Source organism: Pteronotus mesoamericanus, unplaced genomic scaffold (assembly GCF_021234165.1).
Source record: "Pteronotus mesoamericanus isolate MK-2021 breed Mesoamerican mustached bat unplaced genomic scaffold, CSHL_Meso_final contig_134, whole genome shotgun sequence".
NCBI lineage: Eukaryota > Metazoa > Chordata > Mammalia > Chiroptera > Mormoopidae > Pteronotus > Pteronotus mesoamericanus.
Genome location: NW_026555061.1, coordinates 4,721,393 through 4,734,123, shown reverse-complemented (window position 1 = coordinate 4,734,123; position 12,731 = coordinate 4,721,393). Strand labels below are relative to the sequence as shown.

At 46.5% G+C, this 12,731-nt stretch overlaps 1 protein-coding gene across 1 annotated transcript in view; it reads left to right on the top strand.

Annotated features, from left to right (window-relative positions):
- The window catches only part of SLC22A3 (solute carrier family 22 member 3), an 81,268-nt gene that overhangs the window by 61,688 nt on the left and 6,849 nt on the right, over positions 1-12,731 (top strand). Inside the window, exons 6-9 of the mRNA XM_054595525.1 lie at positions 6,875-6,972; positions 7,092-7,306; positions 11,751-11,859; positions 12,615-12,727. Coding sequence (XP_054451500.1) covers positions 6,875-6,972; positions 7,092-7,306; positions 11,751-11,859; positions 12,615-12,727 — 535 coding nt within the window. The remainder of the gene's footprint in view (positions 1-6,874; positions 6,973-7,091; positions 7,307-11,750; positions 11,860-12,614; positions 12,728-12,731) is intronic.

The following is a 12,731-nucleotide window of genomic DNA, read 5'->3' as shown; positions in this document are numbered from 1 at the left end:
TTGAAATTAGTTTTACCTGTGTTTTTTTAACCTTTAAAAAAATGTGGCTTCTAGAAAATTTAAACTAACACATGTGAGTGACTCACATTGTGTTTTTATTGGACAACCCACATCTAGGTGACAGGACTTATTTTTAATTATTTTCATAGGCCTCAAGTACTAATGATAATTTTGATATGGCTATTTCTTTCTCAGAAGAGCTTTTATATGGTAAATACTTTATCTACTCTTGTTTTAAAGTATAAGGGGGCTTGTGAACCTTCCCACAGAACTATGGGTAATTTGGCGAATTCTCTCTTCTGGATGGCAGGCAGCACTATTGCCACCTAGAAGCAGACCGCAGATCAATGGCGTCAGGTGCTTACTCCTGGGCCTACCGGTGCTGGCGCTTGTCAGGCCAGCAGGTCACCCAAGAGGAGGTGGGCTGGGGGACACGGGTCCCCACAGCAGCCCCTGGGTCATTCCGGCCCTGTCGCCGTCCTCCCATCCGCCATGCTGGCAGGAAAGGCCCAGGTAGTCTAACTCTAAAGGGGCTGCTGGTCCTCCCAATCAGTGAGCCCCAAATCTTCAATTAGTACTTTATTTACACAGGCTTCTTAGAGATTAGAAAACCTCTAAAGAGCAGAGCCTGTAGGGATCTGGTAATGACACCCATGCTGAGTGAGCCACCGGGTTAGATCCGAGGGCAGAAAAGGTGCCCCTCCCATCGGTGTTTGCTCTTTCCCCCCGGAAACGTGGAAGTGATGAAACGCCCACACGTTGGCGACAACCAGGTGAAGCTGCAAGGCGGGACGTGCAGGCCCCTGAACGGTCCCCCCCAACCCGTGGCAGACCCCACTGATCAGTCACACTCTTCTCTCCCGTAGAAGGGTTCTCTGAATGAATCTCCAAAACCCTAACGTGGTGAGCATTACCACCGCCTGCTCCTGATGAGAGGGCCAAGGCCCACAGAGTTAAGAAACAGATTCACGGAGACAGAGAGCAGGCCGACAGCAGTCAGAGGCGAGGAGGGTCGGGGACCCGGGGGGAAAAGGTGGTGGGATTAACCACCTAAAAAAAACCTAACTCAAAGACACAAACAACAGTATGGTGATCACCAGAGGGAAAGGTGGTGGGGGGGGAGGTGGGGGAAGAGGGTATGGAGGAGGTAGATGGTGACGGAAGAAGACTCGACTTTGGGTGGTGAACACACAATACAATGCACAGATGACGTATTACAGAATTGTACCCTCGGAGCCTTTCAATTTCATTAACCATGTCACCCAATAAGTTCAATAATGAAAAAAATTTTTAAATAAAAAGAAGATGTTCTACATGAAATATAGTGTCTTTGGCCTGACCTCGATGGGTTGTCTGTCTTCACCAGAAACCTGTTCCCATCAGGGGTGCTCTGAACACTGTATTTTTAACAGTGCTATTTATAATGCCTTTCTCTTCCTTGGCAATTTAAATTAAAAAGTCAACTTGAAGGATTGTTTCAGAAAGGCACCAGGAAGAATTGTAAACAGAGTTGGATTAATCAAGGAAAGATGAATAAAGTACTCTTTTCAACAGAGGGGATATCATTGTTGACATAAAATAAAAGTCTTGGCAGAATTTAGACTGTGAAGAGACAGAGCAAATAGAAGTCAGCTCAGTGGATCAACAAAAGAAAGCTGACATGTACAGATGACCCGTGAGCAATGCCTTTTTCTGTGAGCGCCATTGCTGGCCAACAAGCCTTCAAAGAGACCAATGTTACCATAAGCATCTTCCATTTTCTTTTGCTCCAAATTAGCATGGGCACGTATCACTTAGGTAACATAAATGTATGACAAAATGCAATGCCATGCTAGACTCTAAAGACAGCGTACTATGCAGTCCATTTATATGGAATTCTAGAGAAGCAAAACTGTCATGATAGAAAGTAGGTGGGGCGGTGGCTAGGCGCAAAGGGTGTGGGGAGAGGATTGACTGAAAAGAGGCAAGAGGAAACTATTTTGGGTTAGGGAAATGTTCCGGATCATGATGCTGGCGGTGGTTATGTAACTCCACGCATTTGCCAAACTCATTCAAGCGTATGCTTAAAATGACCGAATTCTATGGTATGTAAATTATATATATCTCCAGACAGTGAATTTAAATGTATGTGAAATAACTTGATATAGCATTTCTATTCTTTTGTACCTGACTCAGAGTAGGCAACATTTGCTAACCTTGGGTGATAGAAAATAAGCACAGCTTCGTTTCAAAACATGGAGCCGTAGTTGTAAGATGCCAGCGGCAGCCGTCACTGCACAGGCGCAGCCAAAATGTTACCAGACAGAGTCCATCCAAGACACAGCTTTTAGCCTCTCTGGGCCCTTGGACACCCGTAAAGTGGGTCGTCTTTCAGAGTATCTGCGTCACTGTGGAGAACATGCTAGTAAATCAAAGACCAGCTGGATCTGTTCTTGAGTTGGCAAAATTCTGACTTGCTTGGAAGTACTATTAATCCTTCCATTCACTGGACAGGCAGGACTGGTTTCCTGGTCTCGGTGACCTTCCCTCGTTAGCGGTGCTGTGTGTTCTGTTGGTGGAGGATGTGCCTCAGCAGGACCATGGTCACGTGACAGCCTGATTTTAAATCTTCAAAGTTTGAAATGAAGACTAATACCACATTTTTTTACGGAGTGAACTAGAGTACGGAAGCAATTATTTTATCCAGTACAAAATTATTGTGCCTAAAATACTGAGTTGTTAAGGAAAAAGCCTCGATCTTGACTAAATTCTCCAGATCATTCCATGTTTGGCAACAAGTGACAGAAAACCAACTTAATCGAGCTTTGACAATAAGCACATTTCCTGGCTCCTGGCTCTGGGATTCTCAAGTTACAGAAAGGCTCTGAGTTGGGCAGACTGAGATCTTAACAATCTCAAGCCACGGTTTTCTCCCTCTCGACTCTGCTGACAGGGCAGTGTCATCTTTATACTGGTTCTCTCCTGGGCGTAGGATGGCTGCTGAGGTGGATTTGAGCCCACCGTTCCCTATTTAATTCCCTGAGCGAAGAAAGAAAAATTCCTTCAGGAATCTCTGATGTAAGGGCAATTGCAAGACTTCCCCAGAAGCCCTTTCCTCTGTGGTTCAAATTGGGTCACATGCCCATTTCTCAGTGTTTCAAATTGAGTCCCACATTCATTTCTCATTGGCTCCAATTGGGTCACATGCCCGGTCACTGCAGAGAGGAGGGACTGAGCCTTAGATAATCAGGCTTCCGTACAACTGGGAATAGTCAGCTTCCCCGAAAAGATGAATTGATAAATTGCGGGGGTGGGGGGTGAAGTGTGGGTTCTGTTGAGAAAGTGAAAGGGAGAAGGATGCTGAGTCAACAACAAAAACAATACACTAGTGTCTAATTCAAAATCCATGAGCTTTTTCCTTGTTATAAAAGTTATATAGGTTTAAATTTTAATTTTAAAAAGAATATTTGTAGCCAAAAAGAAGAAAATAAAACCCACCATCATTCCACTGGCCTGTGAACTGACTTAACAATGGAATGAATATTATGCTCTGCATACTGCCAAGCCAGTATAGCATAAGGATTTTGCAATACAGACTTAGTTATCAACCTCCACGTTCATCTCCTTACTGTCTGTGGGACTTGGTTGGGTAAACTATGTAGCTTTCCTGCACCTCAACTTCTTTCTCTACAATAAAAATAAGAGCAGTACCTGTATAAATTCCTCTGCCATTAACCCACTAGCTCAGAGATCAGCAATCTAGAGCCTGTGGACCAGACCTGGCTTGCTGCCTGTGTTTGTAAATAAAGTTTTATTGGGACCCAGCCATGCTACAAAGGCAAAGTTGAGTAAGTTGGCCCTTGAACAATGCAGGTTTGAACTGTTTGGGTCCACTGACACGTGTATACGTGTATATGTAGACCCAAAGATGTTCATAAATCACCTGCCTTTTCCATCCATGTTTGGGAATCCGCATATGCTCAGGGTGGATGTAAGGGGTACACAGAATTTTGACTGCATGAGTGGCAGGCACCCCTGGCTCTCACATTTTTCAAGGATCAACTGTAGTTTGAACAGAGATCTTATAGCCCTCACAACGAAAAGCACCCACTGTCGGGCTCTTTACAGAAAAAGTTTGCTGACCTCGGAGCTTGACCATCCAACATCTGTCAAAATCCTCTCTGCCATAGTTCTGTGGTTACAACGTGATTTCACCAGCCTGGAGATCTGATCGGGAAGGAAGTGACATCGCGAGCGCCGATAGGACGGCAGCAGATGCTCAGTTATTTGATCACTTAGAAACAGTGAAGAACCATGACTAATTGTGCTTGGGGGTCATTATTAAGTAAAATAAAGGTGACTTGAACGCAAGCACCGTGATACCACAGCAGTAGACCTGATAACCCAGACAGCTGCTCAGTGACTCGCAGCGCAGCGTATGACGTGTGGCGACTCTGGACAGAGGGGTGATTCACGTCCCAAGAGGGACAGTGGGACAGCGCAAGATGTCCTCATGCGACTCAACACAGCATCAATTTAAAACTTATGAATTGTTTATTTCTGGAATTTTCTCTAATAGTTTCCAACTGTGGATGATCAGAGGTAACTGAAACTGCAGAAAGTGAAACCACATATAAGGGGGGGGGGGCACTACAATACTGATGTCACAGAATTTTGTTGGAAATTAAGTGAAATAGTCCATATAAAATACTTAGCCCAGAATCTAACAAATATATACTCCATAGAAGTTAGCAATGTTTATATAAACAATATATAGAAACTTATTGTGAAAAACATTTTGATAATCATATAACAATGTGCTATTATACTAAATTCTTATATACTTGTGCCTTCCTTTTGAAGCAGCAAAGATGAAGGTATGTTTAAAAATCTTGTTTTGGAAGGTCTTGAAGTTTAGAAGTTTAGAAGTTTAGCTCAGGGAGCAGCTTCATAGGCACTATTAAGTAAGGTACAAGTCAACTTGCCACTGAAACAGAGACACACAATATATAGTGACAAAAAGAGAGGTGTCTCTGACACGCAGACCCAGAGGCGAGGAGCCCAGCTCTGCCTTGTGAGACCTGCCAGGACGGGGCCCCACTTGTCTTGTTCCCCCACCATGACCTGGGATAGACCGCGGGGATGAAGCTGGTTCACCTGCATCTTATTCTCTCATCCTTCAGGAAGGGGAAGACAGCGAATGAAGGCCAACCCACTTCCTTCTTAGAGGATGGGACCCAGAACTCATACACATGGTTGCCCGCCCAGTGGTGAGGTCTTAGTCACAGGGCCATCCATAGTTGAAAGAAAGGCTAGAAGATGTGACTTTATCTGGGCATCCATGTTCCCAACTAAATTTCAGTGAATTCTGTTTTCAAAAGGGGGAGGAACAGAATGGATGGTAGAATCAATTAGTGGTCTTACATGAGCATCATTGCGGAAGCCTACGATCGTTTCACTGACTCTAAGACTATTGATTTTGAGACACATCCTCATTTTATGTATCACTAATGAAGAAAAACTATGCTATTTAAACTATGACGCATTGCTTTCTTTTCAGCTTGGTTGTAGGACATGTCCCAATTTAAGAGATGTTAAAATGTGAAAAATACGTGCCTTGCAATAGAAGAAATACAACATTGAAAAGACTTAGGAAGAGAACGTGATCTAAAGACGTTCATTTTGTATCCTTCTCGTGTGTGTGTGAGTCTCTCTGGAGCGAGCATAGTTAGGCGACGTCAAGCTTTTGTTGACCGTTGAGTGTGATTAGAATAGTTGCCTGAGCACTAACTATCAGTATGAATGTCCTTCAAGTCAAATTCCTGTGACTGCTGGTGGAGGGACTTTGGGCTCAAAGGCTTGGGGATAATTTGCCCAGATTTCACTCAGTCTGGGCAAGGTCTGGAGTTGAGATAACCAGCCATTAGGGTCCAGACGTGGCCAGGGCATCTGTCTCCCTTGTTCCAACGTTCTGTCATCTGCCGAACGATGGCTGAATCCCAGGGACTCTCCTGGTGCTACAGTCCCAAGCTCACGAGGGGAGAGAGAGAAGCAGCATGTGCTGGTAGGTACAAGGACAGAGGTCTGGTGGGCAGAGACACAGGTGGGGAACACATGTTCCCCCTAAGATTAGGGGGGACCTCCCTGTGGAGGTGAACTCAGGACTGGGAGTGCCTGAGGCCTTCCGAGCAGAGGTTATGGGGTGTGCACGCTCATGGAAGTGTGAAGCCACCGTCACTCAGGAATGACACTGTTAGGACGCCTTTGGTTATGGAGGGTTTGCCATTTGGCGTTGTTTTATCACACCTTACACATAGGTGACAAACAGCAGCCTTGGTGTCATTCAGTTAAAGAAAAGACCAACTTCAGGGATGGCCCAAAAGGAATGAGCTGAATTTTTCTGGATCAAAATATGCTAAATGGACAGAAGCAAAACGATACCTTTGGTGCCACGCTTGCTCTTGAACTTAACATTACTCCATCTTATTTGTTAACAGAAGGTTTAAGGATTAAAAAGATTAAGAAACAGTCATTTGAATCCTACTTGCTTTGGCCACTTTTATGCTGATTTTCTCCAATGTAATAAACACACAAATGTATTTGACTTTTGAACACCTCCTTTTTTCCTTGTTTAAGCAAGCAGTTTAGTGCACAGGACTGCTGATATTAGCCGAAGAGGAGATGCTCAGTGCAGCAGCCGTATCTTTGTGAACTTGACCTGTTAAAAAGGCTCAAGAACCAAACGTTTCACCCTCTGGTTTTACGATGTGCTAATGAAAGACCTGGCTCCAGGAAGGTCATGCCTCGGTAGCTTTGAACCTGGTCAATGACAAATCTGTAATATGCAGGTGTTTCTTGCTGTATATTGCTACTGAAATCTGCTTCTCTTGTGTAGATCACTGTTACAGATGAGGAAGTTAGTAATCCATCCTTTTTAGATCTGGTGAGAACTCCCCAAATGAGGAAGTGCACACTTATTCTTATGTTTGCTTGGTAAGTTTGCCTTGTGATGGATTCCAAAGCTTGTGTCAAATTTACGCTGCGCCCCTTTCTTCCAGTCGAGTTGAAGTCGTCTCTCACTTGCTCCCCGCTGTCTCTCGATGTCGCTGCAGGTTTACCAGTGCGGTGGTGTACCAAGGGCTTGTCATGCGCCTGGGCATCACAGGAGGCAACCTCTATATCGACTTCTTTGTCTCCGGAGTCGTGGAGCTGCCAGGAGCCCTTCTGATCCTGCTGACCATTGAGCGTATCGGACGACGTCTTCCCTTTGCAGCGAGCAATATCGTGGCAGGAGTGGCGTGCCTGGTCACAGCTTTCTTACCCGAGGGTAATTGTCTTCCGACTCAGTGTGGCAGCTGAGAACTTGGGGAAAAAATTGTAAATTAAAATCACCCAGCATAAGGGGAAACGCTCATCCTTAGGAAATATACCATTGCGCCCGAGTCCCGGGGCCAGGGACACTTCGGTGGTGTTGTCACGCCGTTTTCTGCTTCATCCCCTGAAGGATGCTGAGTGTAGGAGATTGGTTCCATAGACTCTTCTGTTTTCTCCATTTCTAGGTTCACGTGTGGATGTGATCGAGTGAAATCTAGCTCATGGCACTGTCGTTTACTTTTGATTCCCTTTATCAAGGTGACTTGTGACAGCATGGCTGGGCTCAAGGCACTTCCTGAGCACTGGCCATGCCACTGGCCCCCAGCAAACACAGAGGTTACAGAGGGACAAAGACACAGTTCTTGACTTTAGCAGCTTCCCAAGCTAGGACGGGGTCAAGACATTTTAATACTCACACCTCCGTGCGATGAAGGAAGTAACAGAAGTAGTTACAAGATTTAGAAAAAGCAGTAACATCCGAGTGAAGAGGTGTGAGGAGTGATTCATCTGGGGGGAGCGAGGACAGCTTCCCAGAGGGGAGGGCTAGGGGTGTGGGAGGAGGGACAGGGAGGTGTGGGCAGAGGGGAGGCTGCCTGCGACTTCTCCAAAGTGGAGTGTGGTTCCCAGGAGAGGGATCACCTCCGGCGGGTCAGAACCAGACGTTCATGGTTGTCACTGTTATCCAGGTGAGGAGCAGAAGGATCATCTGTCCCCAGTGGTGACCAGACCATGCCAGGAGCTTGCTTATGGTCTTTTGAGCTTCAGGAGAGGGTTGGGGAGGGGAGGGTGGCCTTCTGTATCTGCCGCAGTTTGGACAATGACAATGTGCAATAAGGACTGAGTGTTCATTGCATGTGAAATTAGGAAAGTTGGGGAGAAAGATTCCTGATAGAGTGTGGCCTGTCAACGCGGGATGGTTTCAGTGGGCGCTGCATTCAGCGTGACCCCAGAAAGCAGGCAAGGCCGGATGTCCAAACCAGTGTGGGCAACACCAGGTGGACGGAGTTCAAGCCGTCTCATAGAGAGCACTTTCATATGTTGGAAAATAGAAGGTATTTGTTTAGTCTGATCAGTTTTATTTTATAGATGTAATTTCTCATTTTAGGCTTCAGAGCTGTTCTTAGCAGTGTTGAAAACTACCCTATTTTGCCATGTACAATGTGCACTTTTTTCCCCAAATTTCTGAGGGAAAAATGAGGATGCGCATTATACATTGGTAGTACTAATTCCGTATCTATATAAATGTTTTTAATTCTTTTACTTATGCTTATGTGTTAAAAGTGCAACTCTAGAAAGCAATAACAATACCTGTATACAAAAGAATACCCTGGAATATGATAATTGATTTTGTTTCTAAATATAAATAAATAAGAAATTGAATTAAAAAATTAAAATGAAAGGGTTTTTTCCCCTGAAAGTTTGGGCCTAAAATGTGGGTGTACATCAAACACGGCAAAGTACGGTAACTGCTCCTATTTTGGACACGGTTTTTGGTCCCCACATTCAACTGTTTTCATAGTCACATGTTGGTCATGATTGACAAGAGCAAGTTTCAAATCCCTGATGCTCCAAATGAGCACCAGACAGGACAGGGTCCTCCCCAGAGCTGACAGTCCTTGCAGCCACTTACAGGGTGCTCGGGCTTGGGTGCTGGGGGTTTTCAGCTAATGTTGGAAAGACTTTCCCCTCAGCGACTTCCAACCAGGAGGGTGCCGGTTGGCCTTTTAGAGAAATAGGCTCTACAATTACCTCCAAAAAACAGTTGAGCTGGCTTTCCCTCCACTATGCACAACCTTTCAGGGTCTGAAGAATGAAACTGTGGAAAAAAATAGTTTTCTGACTGTATGTGTCCTCATCTAAGACTCACAGCTTCAGAACCGTGTCTTTGAACTCTAAAGTCTGAAAAATGCAGAGCTTCCTTTTGCCGTTCTCATCCGCCACCTTTAATTTGAGTTTATTTAGGATGGCTCCAAACCTAGCAGTTTAGGGAAGTCTGTCTTTTGTTTCTCTTGAACTGAAAAGTAAGTTTATGTGTCTTAATTTACATATCTCTTTTAGGAAACGCCGCTAAATTTTATTTCAGAACCCAGAATAGATGGAACATTCAGAGGAGATGCAAAATGGAGTTTATTAAAAACCCTGTCTTTTTTCTTCAAAAATTGAGCTATTATTCCCAGAACTCTCTAGAAGCTTGACCAAACCCCCATTCTGAGTCCGCATGACTCCATGGAAGACGGTTTCAGCTTCAGTTCTCATTGTTAGATTGTCTCGTGTTTTGTTTTTTGATCATTATCATCACAAGATGTCTGCTGCCACTCCACCATGAATTCAGCACATTACCGGGATGGTCGAGAGAGTTCGTATAACATTCACACGTCAATCACACCTAATAAACTGTTTCCACTTCATTCTCCTGTTGATACCCCGTGCATGCCCTCGGGCCACCCATTACACATCCCAGCACCATCTCTGTCCCTGTGCGGGGGCTGCTCAATTCTGGTCTCCACAGCTTGGCCTGAGTTGAGGGTCCTTCGGTTTAAGGTCGCCATGGAGAACTAACCCTGTCTCCTCAACGGCATCAACTGGATGGCATTTCCTGAATGATTTTCTGCACTGACTGGATGTTTTTCATGGTGTGTGTGCATGCACGTGCGCGTGTGCACGTACTCGCTTTAATTTGACTTTTGTCTGGTTCTTTCCAGCAAACTCTCCTAGCCTCACCTGTAAACTTAGTCTGTCATTGACGTCATCACGGGGACTCCCAGGGCAATCTTGATTCGGTGGAAAAGCCCGTAGTTGAAGGACCTCCCCTGGGTGAGGAAGTCACTTCCACATTAGCAGGCAGCAAGCATTCTTCCGTGCGGCCCGAGAGCAGCGGGGCTGCCGGCCAGGCTGGGCCCAGGGAATCTGGGCACCGGCTCCCACATTCCGTTCCCCAGCGCCTCGAGGCGAACCACCTGCTCCCCTGGGGAAGGGGTGGAATGCATTTCCTAGTCCCCCTCCCTGGCTTTCATGAAAAAACGGAGCCTAAAGAAAACCCATGTTGACGACTAGACTGCTCGGTGCCAGAACAGGTGGTGGCCCAGCGCACCAGCCTGACTCTGCTGTGCCCCGCGCCCTGATGTGACTGTCACTGGAGCGCTTCAGGCGCCCTGACGGGGGAAAACATCGGGCACGCCAGGCCGGCCCCGGCTGCTCTGCAGCCTGAGCCCAGCGAACCGGGGCCACCCTGCAGTGACCTGCGTTCTTGGGCCATCTTTGTCTCCGCGTGTCCTCCTCAACAACTGCTGTGTGTCATGGGCTTTGGCTTTTTCTATGTGTCGACTGTCCTTTAGAGAGAACACGCATCGATCTACTGAACTTAATTCTCTTCTTTCACCCTCCTCATCCATGCCTACTTTTCTACTAAAAAAAAAAAAAAATTATGCGTTCAGGAAAGTACAGTCGTCCTAGAAGACAAAAGGATTGTTTAGTGTGGAGGGGGCACAAATAAGTTTGACGATAAAAGGGAAAGGTTTCGTTTTCCAAGCCGGGAGGCAGACGTGCCGGGCACTGGGGCGCCCCTGCTCACCCCAAGGCCCCTGGACAGGGAGCCAGAAACTGCACCCCCTGAGGGGGACAAGAATGGTTTACCCCTTCCCTTAAGACACAAAAGGAAAATATTTAATAAAGAACACTTGTCTCTCGCTAGAGAGCTTCTTCAGTCACCCGGGGGAGCACTGAATCAGCTTATCTGTAAATGAATAAATCAACCAGCACTTAAGAATCTGGCTCTTCTGGATAATTTCTTGGGGAAAGTAGCAAGATCGGGGATAAGGCGAGAAAGACCATGGGTGAGAACCCTAGTGCTAAGGCACAGCATAGATGCCCCTTTCCAAAGATCCCAGCCCTCCAGGCCTTGCCGCTCTCTAGCAACCGAAGGCAGCTTTGTGTCGGATCATTCCCGGTCTGCTGGCAGCCGCACTTCTGCGTGTCATCAGTAAAGGGTATGAACAGAAAGAACAAGAGGGCACCAGACAGTGGTGACGCTTTTCAAGGGCACAGGTGAAGGCTGTCTTCCAGACAGAAGGCCGGTGTGGCCGGGCCCTGTTAGGAAGGCATTACGTGGAATATTGTTTTCATGTGGTGGCCACTCAGCAGGCGGTCCTGGAGTTGTGTTGCTGAAATCTTACCCTGCTCAGAAATGCAGTCAGCGCACCGAAACACGACCCATCGTCCTGGCGGTGGTGATCGCTGTTGAAACCTGGCTATGATAGTAGGAGGTATCAATCATTTGTGCTTAAAATTAGCAAAGACCGAGGGCTGAGAGAACACTAAGCACATACCTTGCATTGTTTTATAAAACTGAGCTAAAAGCACACCCCTGATTCTTGCCTCCCAACCTTTCTGTGTTTCAGGAAGAGCATGGCTGAGGACCACGGTCGCTACCTTGGGACGGCTGGGGATAACCATGGCCTTTGAGATTGTTTATTTGGTGAATTCAGAATTGTACCCGACGACGTTACGGTAATTCCAACATACATGCTATGGTTTCTCCAAAGTGTTTTGAATTGGCTTAAAAACGAAGCCATAGTTTCCTTAGCTTGATGACATATTCACGTGGGCCGAATCCAGCCTTAAAGATGACACGCTTTGAGTTGCAGCCGCCCTCTGCCTTCTTGTCCTCCACATTTTGGGATACAGTATTTCTCCTGCCGGTATCTTCATACACAGCCATGGTTTTGCAAAAAGGCACTAGACTTGGAATTAAAAAAACTGCTTAGTGTGCACATGGTTCGATGTGAGTTAAACTCTCTTTATGGGCGTCACCCATCCAAAGGCTACCGCCTCTGCCCACACCCCATTCCACGTCTTGTCACGGTGAGCAGCCTGTCACCGCAGGACAGAAGGCAGCGCTGTGCAGGTACCAGGCCGTGTTAGCCTGCTGTCCCGACACAGTGTTCACGGCCTGTCCGGCGGGGTGCCAAGGCAGCACGTGAGCATCACCGAGCCAGCCGGGTGGCGAGGACGCCTTGCCCCAGCACTGTACCCGCCTCGCCAGCCTTGCAGGACGCAGGATGTGGCGTGTACCTGCGTGTGGAACGGCGGGGCCCAGTGTGCACGGCCTGCCTAGAGAGTGACAGAGCAGTCGTTTTCTAAGTTCATAACCGCAGAAATGGGAAACACCGTTGCAGTTTCTTTGTTGCTTCTATGTCTGAATATTTTGCATGCCTCAAACTTATTTAAATATTTGTTCATTTAAAACCATTTTTTATCTACAGAAACTTTGGAGTTTCACTCTGCTCAGGTTTATGTGACTTTGGGGGGATCATAGCCCCATTTCTGCTCTTCCGACTCGCGGCCATTTGGCTAGAACTACCTCTTATCATCTTTGGTAA